At 49.1% G+C, this 12,535-nt stretch overlaps 2 protein-coding genes and 1 pseudogene across 2 annotated transcripts in view; 2 read left to right on the forward strand and 1 right to left on the reverse strand.

Moving 5' to 3' along the window:
* Positions 1 to 12,535, forward strand: part of LOC114510749 (patr class I histocompatibility antigen, A-2 alpha chain-like) — a 512,772-nt gene that overhangs the window by 383,043 nt on the left and 117,194 nt on the right. The window lies entirely within an intron of this gene.
* LOC114510764 (patr class I histocompatibility antigen, A-2 alpha chain-like) lies at positions 1,623 to 5,119 on the forward strand. The gene is made up of 8 exons (XM_028529260.2): positions 1,623 to 1,728; positions 1,955 to 2,239; positions 2,554 to 2,826; positions 3,352 to 3,627; positions 3,725 to 3,832; positions 4,264 to 4,296; positions 4,404 to 4,451; positions 4,629 to 5,119. The coding sequence occupies exons 1-8, from the start codon at positions 1,665 to 1,667 to the stop codon at positions 4,631 to 4,633; spliced, it is 1,092 nt and encodes a 363-aa protein (XP_028385061.2). The 5' UTR covers positions 1,623 to 1,664; the 3' UTR covers positions 4,634 to 5,119.
* LOC114510765 lies at positions 6,626 to 7,301 on the reverse strand (annotated as a pseudogene).

The raw sequence follows: 12,535 nt of genomic DNA on the forward strand, positions 1-12,535 counted from the left end.
TCATTTAGAATGGAAGGGCAGATAAAGCACTTCTCAGATAAGGTCAAGTTAAAGGAGTTCATCATCACCAAACCCTTATTACATGAAATGTTAAAGGGACTTACCTAAGAAAAAGAAGATTAAAATATGAACAGTAAAAAGACAGCAAACTCACAGTTATTAAAAACCACACCTAAAACAACAGGGAACTAAGCAAACAGCTAGAACAGGAACAGAACTATAGAAATGGAGATGACATGGAGGGTTAGCAACAGGGGAGTGGAGGGGGAGAGAGGGGGGAAAGGTATGAAGAATAAGTAGCATAGATGGTAGGTAGAAAATAGACAGGGGGAGGGTAAGAATAGCATGGGAAATGTAGAAGCTAAAAAACTTATGACACATGGACATGAACTAAAGGGGGGAATGTGGGTGGGAGGGGTGTGCAGGGTGGAGAGGCCTGAAGGGGGGAAATGGGACAACTGTAATAGCATAATCAATAAAATATATTTTAAAAAAGAGAAAGTCAATGGGCAGTTGACACCTGACAGCACTTGTTGTCTGGATGGAATGGAAGCTCTCAGAAGAAAACCAGGATTCTGGCAAACGTGTGTCTCGCCACCGCAGCCAGACAGCTTCTCAGAGTGACAATCGTTTCCAGTGGGATCTGTGGTAACATTAACAGTTGTGATTTTTGATGATGTGTCATTAAATGCATCAACACTGGGAGATCTCTATCACTTAGTGAAACAATTCATTAATTGTAAATAATCCTGCATCAATACAAGAGGCACTAAAGTAATGTACCAGAATAGGAAATACTCAATGAATTTGTTTAAGGTTCCACTTTGCAAAGAGCTTTTCAGGAACTACCACTTATGTGGCTTTAATGTATGATCCAAAATGAATATCCACACTTGACTGAAAAGGTTATTAAAAATGCTCCTCCTACATATCTGTGTGAGGCTGTATATTTCTTCATATACTGCCACCAAAGTAACAAATTAAACTCAGAAGCAAATATGAATATCCAGCAAACTTCTGATCATATAAACAAGCACTGACACTTGCAAAAATGTAAAATGTAAGTGATTCACTGTTCTCAGTATGTTGCGTATTTGGGGAATAGTTGTTTTCCTAAAAACATTATTTCTATTAGCATGTCATAGATTAGTAAAGTTTTCTTAAATGAATTTCTCAAAATATTTTCTTCCTCCTATGGTATATGTTGATAGGCAGAACCCACACCAAAAAAAACCATTTTGGGGGTTTTCCCTATTTGCAAGACTGTGTAGATGTTCTAAATTCAAAATATTTGAAAAAACAACCCATGGGTCAAGAGTCCAGGAGACAGTGCGACAGACAGTCCTCTGTGCAGGAAGAGGGGTCCGGGCAAATTCCCAGATCCCCAGGTCTGGCTCTCAGGGTCTCAGCCTGGGACCTAATTGGTGGAGTCTGGGGCTCAGATGCTTGCTTAGTGCTGGGGTAGTCCACTTCTCTGCGGATTTTCCTTCTGCCTCTTTCAACCTATGTAGGCCCTAATCCTGGATACACATGACGCTCCCGCATTTCTCATTCCCATTTGGTGGCCCAATCTAGAGCAGCCAATCAGCGTCACCGTGGTTCCGAGTATAAACTCCTCACCGACAACCAGAACTCAATTGTCCCAGACTCTCAGGGTCTGGGTCATGGGTCCCCGAGCCCTACTCCTGCTGCTCTCGGGTGCACTGTCCCTGACCGAGACCTGGGCGGGTTAGTGCGGGTCGGGAGGGAATGGCCTTTGTGGGGCAGGAGCCAGGGGACCCGGTGAGGGCGCAGGCCCCAAGGACTGACCGTTTCCAGCGCCCTCCACCCAGATCCTCGACCTCTGACTCCAGCCCCTCCTCTCAATCACGGCCCCCTTTTCTCTCCCCAGCGCCCCCTGACCCTTTAGCCTGACCGCCTAGGACCCAGGACATGTGTCCTTCCCCCTCCCTAGGCCCTCACAGCCTGAGAATATTCATTACCGCCGTGTCCGGACCCGGCCGCGGGACGCCCCGGTACATCCTCGTCGCGTACGCAGACGACACAGAGATCGCGCGTTTCGACAGCTACGCCCCGAAGCCTAGGCTGGAGCCGCGGGTGCCATGGATGGAGCAGCCGTGGGTGGAGCAGGAGCATCCACATTTTTGGGACGACTACACGCGGGACATCAAAAACTATGAAAAGATGTATGGAGGGAACGTGAACAACCTGCGCGCCTACTACAACCAGAGCGAGGACGGTGAGTCACACGCTACCGGGACCTGGGCACGACCCCCATCCCCACGGACTTGCCAGGGTCACCTCCAGACTCTGAGTCCGGGATTCACCCCGAGGTTACTCATTTTCAGTTTAGGTTTCATCACCGCGGGTCGTGTCCGGACTGGTAGGCTCTGGGGCAGACTGTCCTCCGAGTAGGAGTAACTGGAGACAACTGACCTCTGATGGGGGGCGGGGGCACCCTGAGTCTCAGAGTCTCAGGGTCACCCCGAGGTTCTGGCCAGGTGTGGGCGGTGCAGGGTTATGTGGAAGGGGTTGACCTCGGAGCTGGGTCAGGGTCTCACACCTTCCAGGAAATGAGGGGCTGCGTCCTGGGGTCAGATGGTCGCTTGCTCCGCGGGTTCAGTCAGTTCGCCTACGATGGCACCGACTACCTCGCCCTGAATGAGGACCTGAGCTCCTGGACGGCAACCGACACAGCCTCCCGTATCACCTGGCACAAAGTAGTACAGGTCGCTGATCTGGACTACTGGAGGGTGACTGTGGACACATGCTTGCACTGGCTCCGCCTGTTCCTGGAGAAGGGGAAGGAGACTCTGCTCAGAGCAGGTACCAGGTCGCTGGGCCTCCCGGAGGAGGGGATCTGTGGGCTGGGACTGGCTTCCTACAAGGAGAGGAGGAAAACAGAACAGTGTCAGAATCCCCCTGCTGCTCAGAACAGGGAAGAGTTCCCCAGGTGTCCTTATTCTGTGACTGACCCGAGGACCCAGCTTTCTTTAAGGCACAATAAGGGATGCAGCCATTCCCTGAAACACCCCATAGCTGTTCCCTCACACCCTGTAGCACCTGGTGCACCAGGGTGCTCTCCCTGGTTCTGGGGATAAGACCTTCCCTGGAGGCCTGACTCTGGCTTTTCTGAGTCATTCATCCTCCACCTGAGTCTGTGTCTCCCCTTAGAGATCTGGACACTTGTATCCTGCCTCCTTTCCGTACTTAGGTGCCTCTGTCCAGGCTAGTGTCTGGGTGGTGGGCTCCCTTCCCCCACCCCGTGTCCACTCTCAGGGTGGTCACATGAGCACTGCTGGTGTCTCCAATACCCATGCAAAGTTCTGAATTTTCTCATCCTCCCCTCAGATCCTCCAAAGACATACGTGTCCCACCACCCCATCTCTGACCATGAGGTCACCCTGAGGTGCTGGGCCCTGGGCTTCTACCCTGCGGACATCACCCTGACCTGGCAGCATGAAGGGGAGGACCTGACCCAGGACATGGAGCTTGTGGAGACCAGGCCTGCGGGGGACGGGACCTTCCAGAAGTGGGCAGCTGTGGCCGTGCCCCCTGGAAAGGAGCAGAGATACACGTGCCATGTGCAGCACCAGGGGCTGCCTGAGCCCCTGACCCTGAGATGGGGTGAGGAGGGGATGTGGGCACAGAGCCTCTCCTCAGGATGTCCCTGAACAGGGTCAGGACTCAGGCCTGAGGTTGGCCTCTCACCTTCCCCGCCCAGACCCCCCTCCTCAGACTACTGTCACCATCATCGTGGGCATTGCTGCTGCCCTGGGTCTCCTTGGAGCTGTGGTCACTGGAGCAGTGCTGTGGAGGAGGAAGTGCTCAGGTGGGCAAGGGGTGGGGATGAGTTTCCTGTCCCCCTGGGGGTCAAACCCAGGTGGAAGTGTACTCTGCCTTCTTAATGGGCATCATGTCCCCACATGGGTGCTTGTCCATCTGGGGCCTATTTGCTAACACTGACTCTTTAGTGAGGCCCCTGGGAAAGTGAGGGACAAATTTATCACCTGGTGATTCTAGTGATGGGGACTGATCCCAACTGTCCCAGGTCAGAGGGGAAGGTCCTTGCTGAGGACAGACATCCAAATAGGTGGCTGGTCCAGTCCCAGCACACATACTGTCCCTGTATTTTCTGATCCTACCCTTGCTGTTCAGTCACAGTCCTGTAACCTTCCCTGTGCTTCAGGAGCATGGGGCTCCTTTATGGTCAAGGGACCCAGCCTTTCCCCTGACTTCTCACAGTAGGTTTTCTTCCCACAGGCAGAGGCAGTAAGAACTACACTCAGGCTGCCTGTAAGTTGTGTGTTGGGGAGGTGACATCTGGGACCCTTGGGAGAGTGAGGGCTGGAGTCTGTGAGGTGGGTCCCCCACCCATAACTCTGCTGTTGTGTCTTCCCCAGGCAGGGACAGTGCCCAGGGCTCTGATGTGTCTCTCACAGCTCCAGACAGTGAGACCCTGAGGGCAGGAAGTGGGGGCATTTGTCCAGACTCCTGTGTCCCAGTGTGGAACACAGCTCGGTTTGGGGGATTCTCAGGGTGGGGCATTCTGAGCACATGAGGGATGTGGGAGAATGTGACACTTCTGAGACTGACCTGAATTTCTTCATCACAACTCTCTTTCCCAGTGTGACAGAGCTGCCTTGTCCAGGACCTGGTGCTAAATAGTCATTGCAGCCTCCCCTTGGGACTTTAAGGGTCCCTGACTGCTGTTTCTGCAACTGGCATCAGAATGTGCCTTATCAGCATCAGTGAGGAGCAGGTCACCAGGCCACCCTCCCCACAGGGACCTGTGTCCTCTCCCCTGGGGACAGTCCTGTCCCAGCCAAGTTGGGGTGAGGCCATCCCCATCCTGGTCATTTCTCATCTGGGTCATCTTTGTTGCTCCTTTGTCCTTGCTGCTTCAGGAGAGCCTTGTCCCACCAGGAACTTGTTTCACAGGGATGTGAGTGTCATCTGGGCCTTGAGGTGACTCTAGGACTGTGCTCAGTGAGGGCTTCCTATGGCCGTGTCAGCCTGGGCTCAGGCCTGGGTCCAGCCCTCAGCCCCCATCTTTTGGATATTTGTTGTTTGTTTGTTTTTATTGATATTGTACCTAACCTTGTTTTTAAATTAAATTTGGGGGGTGTTTTTAATTAAATTATTACAATGTCATTTTTTATTAAGTTTGTTGTGGTTGGAGCATCATCCCAACATGCCAAGGTCACAGGGTTGATCCCAGGTCAGGGGCCCTGCAAAAGTCAACCAATGAATGTAGGAATGCGTGGGACCATCGCAAGATTTCTTTCTCTCTCTCTCCCCCTCACCCCATCTCCTTCTGTCTCTCTCTAAACTTAATCACTAAATAGATTTTAAAAAAAAAGAAAGAAGGAAAGAAATTGTAGCCTTGGCTGGTGTGGCTCAGTGGATTGAGCACTGGCCTGTGAACCAAAGGGTTGCCTGCAGGATTCCCAGTCGGGGCACATGCCTGGGTTGTGGGCCAGGTCCCCAGTAGGGGGCGAGCGAGAGTCAACCTCATATTGATGCTTCTCTTCCTCTCTTTCTTCCTCCCCTACCCTCTGTTTAAAAATAAATAAATTTAAATTTTTTTAAAATATTGTAGCTCCCCAAATGGGTGGTAGGAGATGGGACCCTGGCAGGTGCTCAGACCAGGAGGGTGGGGCTTTGGTGAGCAGGCTGAGAGTCTTACAGCAGGGTTGCAGAGAGAGCCCTGGCCCTTTCTGCACGGGAGGTTTCCTTCCCCACCCTGACTGTGTCCCCCAGTCCAGGGCCCCTTCCCACCCCCATGTTCCTCCGCACAGGACAAGCTCAGCTGCTGAGACCATCTCTTCCTTCTCAGAGGTGAGAACGCCGGCCTGGAGCCTGTGCTCACCTGTGCGGAGTTACACACTGTGCGCCTTGGCGTCCGAGTGTGTCCCTGCTGTGGCCAGGGCATGGGGGTCATGCTGAGCACAGAACTGATAAGTCCCAGACACGAGGGGACGGCGGACTATAACAGTGTTGCAGGACAGCAGGACTGTGTCCAGGGTCCCCTGTATCCCTTTTCTCCAGAAATCGCTGACACCCTAGTGTCTGAGCCAAGAGGAGTGGCCTGCCTTCTGGTCTCTGCACTGGGGGCGGGACTATAAGGCGAGTTCCCAGGACACCCAGGCTTCATCTGGGGCCCCACCGGGCTGTGATGCTGTCCCCAAGTGTGACCGTCCTTGCAGGGCGGGTGTTCGTGAAACCGCTCACCCACCAAGTCGATCTCCGTGCCCCACAGAAGTTTTGGCAGCCGGGGTGGCCACCGAGCCAGCCTCAGTGGACTCTTCGTCCCCCTCCCTCTCCACCACTCCGAGGGAGGCGCCTGGGCCTCGCTTGGGGGAGGGGCGGTGAAGAGGTTGCAGGACCTGCACGCCTGAGACGACCGACCTTCGGAGGGGTGATCGGAGCCTGTGGGGCTGTGGAAGGGGGTGCGGTGGTCGGTGGAGCTCTCCTGGGTGGAGGCAAAGGTCCCACACAGAACGATGCAGTTAAGCGCCCCTCACAAGAGAGATGGAGTAACTGACCTGCGTGGTTAGCCTGGGACAGGGCAAGTGAGTGCGGGGTGTCATCGGGCTGGGTGGAAGCATGGCTGTGGGATGCTTCATTGCCAAGCAGGTTCTAAAGCCCCCAGTGTTCTGCTTTTGTGCCCTGTCGCCTTGTAAGGGAGCTCATTGTCCCTTTGGGCACCTTCACTGAATTTCCTTCTAAAATCCAGAACACCTGCACAGCATAACTATCATGTACCTGTACGGTTTTGTTGGTTGATTCTTTCTGAAGCAATGAGGCTGCATTTGTGGAAGCCTCTGCCTGGACTGGATCATTGCCCTGCAGACCTAGCTGAGCTGTCTGCAGGGACAATCCACACTGTAGTGTGTCGATACCATTTGCAAAGGGATAATCACCAGTACTTGGGCTGCCTTTCTCCAGTCTTCCTCCTCCCCTTCCGGGGATGCAGATGCTGTCTCATGGAAGCAGCCTACTCCTCAAGTGACATGATGCCTTGCTGGATCCTTTCCCAGGTAAAATGATGGGTTCCTTTGGCTGTGCTATCAGGCAAGCTAGGGAGGTGCAAAGGTTATATGGCAGCAACTGTGGAGAGATCAGGAGGCTGGCGTTCTCATTTACCAAGGCTTCCACAAGAGCTTCCAGGCTTCTAGTTCTGCTCCAGATAACCAAATGCCTTTTTCCAGTATGTCACCATATATGCCAGCCAGAACTTTGTGACAGGTGCTCAAATGCAAGAGCTGAGCCAAATTCTGTCTCATGGCGGCCACCATTTTTCTTCCCCACACTTGGGATTTAATATAAGTGTTGCCTTCATGTGGTCATGTCCTCTGTCGAGTTCACTGTCCTCACGGTCTGGCCCAGTGTCTCCCTGGTGCTTCACCTGCACAGACACCACAGAGGCTGTAGCACATTCACACACTCACAGCCACCACCAAAGTCCTCTAGTGACCAGAGCTACCCACACTGTCCTGGTGCTGGTGGACACCTGTGTCACCTTCTACGTGCAAAATTCCATTTCTGCTTTTTATGTCAGTATGTGAGATGGCCCTCATTTTCGGTGGGTACAGACCTCCCCTAGTTGACTTCTTGTTCTCCTGCTCTTCGCCCCTCACTGAGGACGCTCAGTGATCCTAGAGCTCCTGGGGTCATGAACTGTTGGGAGTGACTCCTGACAATCTAATATGTGGATGTTAGTGTTTATAATATTACACTGTTCTTAATTACACTGTTTAGTGATCCCTCACTGAATGCCAGAGTTGTATATAATATCCACCATGAACTTTATTTTTAAGTTAAAATATAACTGACATACAACCTCATGTAAGTGTAAGGTGCCCAGGGTGTTTATCTAATGCACTTACATTCACCCATGTGCCACCTAGTGGTGGTGATCCACCCTGAGGAACATGTAGTTGTGTGAACAGCACAGAGACTCTCACAACTAGATGGTCTCCCCACTGCTCACCTGGACTGCAGGGCTCAGCCTGTTGCTCCTGGGCTGCAAGCCTGCACAGTGGGTTACTGAACAAAGCAGCAGGGGATTAAATCAACACAGGAGAAAATGACGCCCTTGAGAGACCCACTAAACACATGTATGAGGCTGCTACAGCCATAACAAAACTACTGTTCTATTGCAGCTTAATAAAAATTGCCACCAAAGGCCAAGTTAATTGATTTTAGAGTGTGTGTGTGTGACAGAGAGAGAGAGAGAGAGAGAGAGAGAGAGTGAGTCATTGATCAGTTGCCTGCCATATGTGCTCTGAGCAGGGATTGAATCCACAACATTTTGGTACTTGTAATGACCCTTTAACCAACTGAACCACCTGGACAAAGCAGGCATAAATTCTTTGGTGGGGTGTCTGATTAGAATTTTGATTAATTTTTGTTGAGTTTATTGTGTTTTTTTATTGCTGAATTGAGGCTTCTTATGTATATTCTGAAAGAATTGAATTGCAAACATTTTCTCCCAGCCTGTGGCCTGAATTCTTATCATGGATATAACACCAACATTAATACACAGGTAACATTTCCTGGGAGGAGGAATCAGAAGTGACTCCCTGTGAAGGTGTTCTGGGAGAAGACTTAGGTGACTGAGGGGGAGGAGGACAATGTGACTCATTTATTTTGTGTATTCCTGAGTGTCTGTTGAAACCTCTTGTATGTGCATGAATAATGTTTTTCAAAAAACAAGTTACGTAAAATCCCTACACTTATAAAACTCCTGACAGACCATCCTCACATCACAATTTAAGATTCACACTCTGATCCTCTTCTCTATGACCAACCACTTGCCTTAGAAATTCCAGTCCTGACAAACTTGGCTGGACTCTAAGGACAAATCTTCCCACTGAAATGAGCTCAAAATTTCATGTATAGTACAAAAGCCAACTTCTTAAAAGCAACAGAGAGTTGATGAGACACAAACAACCACACCCCAAAAGAAAGGAAAGACCCAGCTTGGCTTCCACAGAGGGCAGTGCCCTGAGTGAGAAGTGGGGGGAAGGTGTGCAAGTTCATTGCCCAGAGTCCAGACATGGAGCCCAGCACTGTCAGCCCTGAGCTGAGCTCTTGCCTTTCTTTCTCATCTGCCTTCCCTTCTATACATGTAAACAAAGCTTTTAAATTAATTATAAACAGATAATATGCAATTTATATGATGGAGATATATTCAATATAAAGTTATAAAATGTTAAAAAGCTATAAATAACAAATATTACTAAACTAAATAGGTCCATTCACCTGTGCACATTAAAACCCAATCCAATGCAAACAGGAGTTTGCAACAAAGAAAGTATAGGTTTCCCCTGGCTGGTGTGGCTCAGTTTTGGTTGGAGCATCATCCCTTAACTGAAAGGTTGCAAGTAGATTCCAGGTCGGGGCACACACCTCAGTTGTGCATAAGATTCCCAGTCCTGGTGCCTATGGAAGGAAATCAATGGATATTTCTCTCTCACATCAATGTTTTTTTTTTCGCTGTGTGCCTCTCCCTCTGTGACCAATGAAAAGATAATGTCCTCAGGTGAACATAAAATAAAAAGAAAAAGAAATAAAAAGAAAGTAAAGGTTTATTTAAGGATGTGGCACCAAACCCAAGTCACAGGTGATTTGTTGCTCTAAGACCTGGCTCCCTGGTGGCTTCTAGGGGATGGCCTGCATAGGGGACTATGGGACATAGGGTAAAGGTCTCCACTGATTGGTCAGCACTAGGGTAGAGGGTCATTGGTCATTACATGGCATGACATCTGGTCCTAATTCAGCCATAGGGCCGTTCTGTCAGGTTCCACAGGTTCATTCCACTGCTCTCCCCAGAGTCTAAATCTTCATGAGTATGTATTTGAACACATCAGATTTCCAACCACTTTCCTCTCTGCAGACACCTGTCCACAGCCCTTGGTCCTGCCACAGGGTGACAGGGTCCCTGCACACCTGGAGCCAGGCAGACACCCTGGATGTCCTTCCCTTCATTTTGGGCAGCCCAGGCCTGTCTTGTTCTAGCTCCCCTGTCACCTGGATCCCACATGTTCCTCCCTTTTAGTTTACTTCCTCATTTTCCTGTTATGTCTGCTAGAATTTTCCAAAGAGAATGGGAAAAGTTAACCATGAAAGTTTTAAACACATGAGCAAACTGCAGGCTATCCTACCCCTTATTCACATCTTGACTTGATATAGAACTCTGTGTTGAAAATAATTTTTTCGCCCTGGCTGGCGTAGCTCAGTGGATTGAACACGGGCTGGGAACCAAAGTGTCCCAGGTTCAATTCCCAGCCAGGGTACATTCCTGGGTTGCAGGACGGGACCCCCAGCAGCCGCACATTGAATCTTTCTCTCTCTCTCTCTCTCTCCCCTCTCCCTTCCTTCCCTCTCTGAAAATAAATAAATAAAATCTTTAAAAAAAAAGAAAATAATTTTTTCTTCAGTAATTGGAAGGCATGGCAACCACATCTTCTACTCTCCAGGACCATATTTGCTGCCTCTTAAAATTTTAATTATGCCTTTCCTCCCTAAGCAGAGAATACATAACTTTAATCAACCTGGTCAGAGGAAACTAAACAAGAAAGACCCAATTACTGTGATTTTACCAGATAAACCAAAGACAAATGAGGTCAGGGTGTCAAGTAAGAAACAAGAACAAAAACAACAACAACAACAACAACAACAACAAAAACCCCACTACAACCAGACAGACCTAAGAAAGAAGTAAAACAGTGGAGCTGACCAGAGGATAATCCCCAAACCCCCAAGTGCCCATTCTGATGCAACAGCTTATTAAAAACAACCTGAAAGCTGATGAGTATTCTGCTGGAACCCTCCCCCAAGATTCTCAACCTTAGAAGAGAGATAAATACCCTCCAGACAGAGACCTGGGGCAGCTCACTGTAGAGCTCATCCACTGCCCCATTTCAGACATGAACTTCTTTCTGTCCTTGGAATTATCATCCATGAGAGCAGTGGGAGCAGCAGCTTATCTCAGGCTTATCCCCCATCCTGACTTTAAGGTCCCTTTTTCCCTGACTCTCTAGTGAGCTGACTACAGCCCCGCCTTTGCTCACTTCTGTCTCTGGGAGTTTTACTTCCCAGTGAGCTGACTGCAGCCCAGCCTTGGCTCACTCCTTTCCTGTAACATTTCCAGGAACCAGAGCAGCCTCACCTAGGCTCTCTACAGTGACTTCTTCTACCCTAAGTCCTTCCTTAGTGTCACTGTTTCCACCTTTAATAAACATGCTTTCAAAATCCCCTGGACTTGGGCTGTGAAATCTTATCCAGAAGTCAAGCACCCACACTCCACACACCACATACCACAGGCTGGCCTAAGACAGAACTGCTCAGGCCCAGGCCTGCTGGTGACAAGAGCCACTCAGGGACCTAGTGAAAGTGAGTTATCAAGGCTCCCAGAGAAAAACTGCCTGTGTTCACCCCAGTCCCACCACCATGAACCTCTCTGAGTCTTTTTGCTCCTGTCCCTCACAAGCATCCTATATCCAGTGCCTCTTGAGACTGCTCTGAAGATTACACTTGACCCTCTGGTACATCCCATGGTATCACTGCCTGAGACATGTTAACCCATCCTCTGTCCATAGTTACTATCATTCTGTTGATTGGAGCATTTGGAGACATTCCATCTTTTGCTTTTATTAAACCACAATACAAGAAACATCCCTGATTTTATATATATATATATAGTCATTATCTTCTTAGATAAATATTTAAAAAGGAATTTCTGTGTCAAATGTAAACACATTTAAATTGCTGAGACCTTTTGCAAAAGCATCCTTCAGGAGTTTTGTCCCCATTTTCAACCCCTTCAACCTGAATGTGTTCACAACAGAATGTGTTCCCCACCCTCTGCCTGAAACGCTCACCATTCTCTCTCATCTTTGTCAAAGTTCTAGATTTTAATTTTCATGCCTGTTTCTCTTATTCTACATTCTCATTTTTGTTTACATATATTCATTACAAATATAATTATTTAACATTTGCATTTCTTTTTTTCTAAATGTTTCTTGAAACTCTTTTTTTTTTTGGCTGACTTATAAATACTTTTAAATATTCAATTTAAGAAGGAAGGAAAAGCAGACCCAACATTGGAACCTATGTGACCTTTACAGCAAGACACACTGTTGCCTGAAGCTGGCCTGATGCTCACTGCTGGGCCGGGGTAATCTCTTGTTTGACATATGTGGTCTCACAGAACATCAGCATCAGGCAAGGACATCCTAAGACCATGGCAAAGTATGAGAAAACTGGAGAGAACCGCTTTGTATGGCGTGGAAATGTAACTGAGCCCTCATTTGGAAAACCAGTGGGGAGCAAGTGGCATGCAGGACCATGCCCACACAGAAGTTTTTCCATGGGGAATCAGGCCTGCATTGTACCCAGATTGCCATGAGACTTGCTTTTGCTAAAACTCCCTCACCCTAAATGGAGGCAGGAAGGGCTTACCGCAACTTCCTAAAATCTGAGCTAAACCTCCCAAGGATGGAGTTTTAACAATTCAACCACTTTT

Source organism: Phyllostomus discolor, chromosome 12 (genome assembly GCF_004126475.2).
Source record: "Phyllostomus discolor isolate MPI-MPIP mPhyDis1 chromosome 12, mPhyDis1.pri.v3, whole genome shotgun sequence".
NCBI classification, from domain to species: Eukaryota; Metazoa; Chordata; class Mammalia; order Chiroptera; family Phyllostomidae; genus Phyllostomus; species Phyllostomus discolor.

Bases quoted from the DNA above. Each gene is read 5' to 3' on its own strand.
- LOC114510764 (XM_028529260.2), top strand. From the start codon at position 1,665: ATGGGTCCCCGAGCCCTACTCCTGCTGCTCTCGGGTGCACTGTCCCTG. The intron at 2,240-2,553 runs GTGAGTCACACG...GAGCTGGGTCAG, and splicing joins CTACAACCAGAGCGAGGACG to GGTCTCACACCTTCCAGGAA. The intron at 3,833-4,263 runs GTGGGCAAGGGG...TTCTTCCCACAG, and splicing joins GTGGAGGAGGAAGTGCTCAG to GCAGAGGCAGTAAGAACTAC.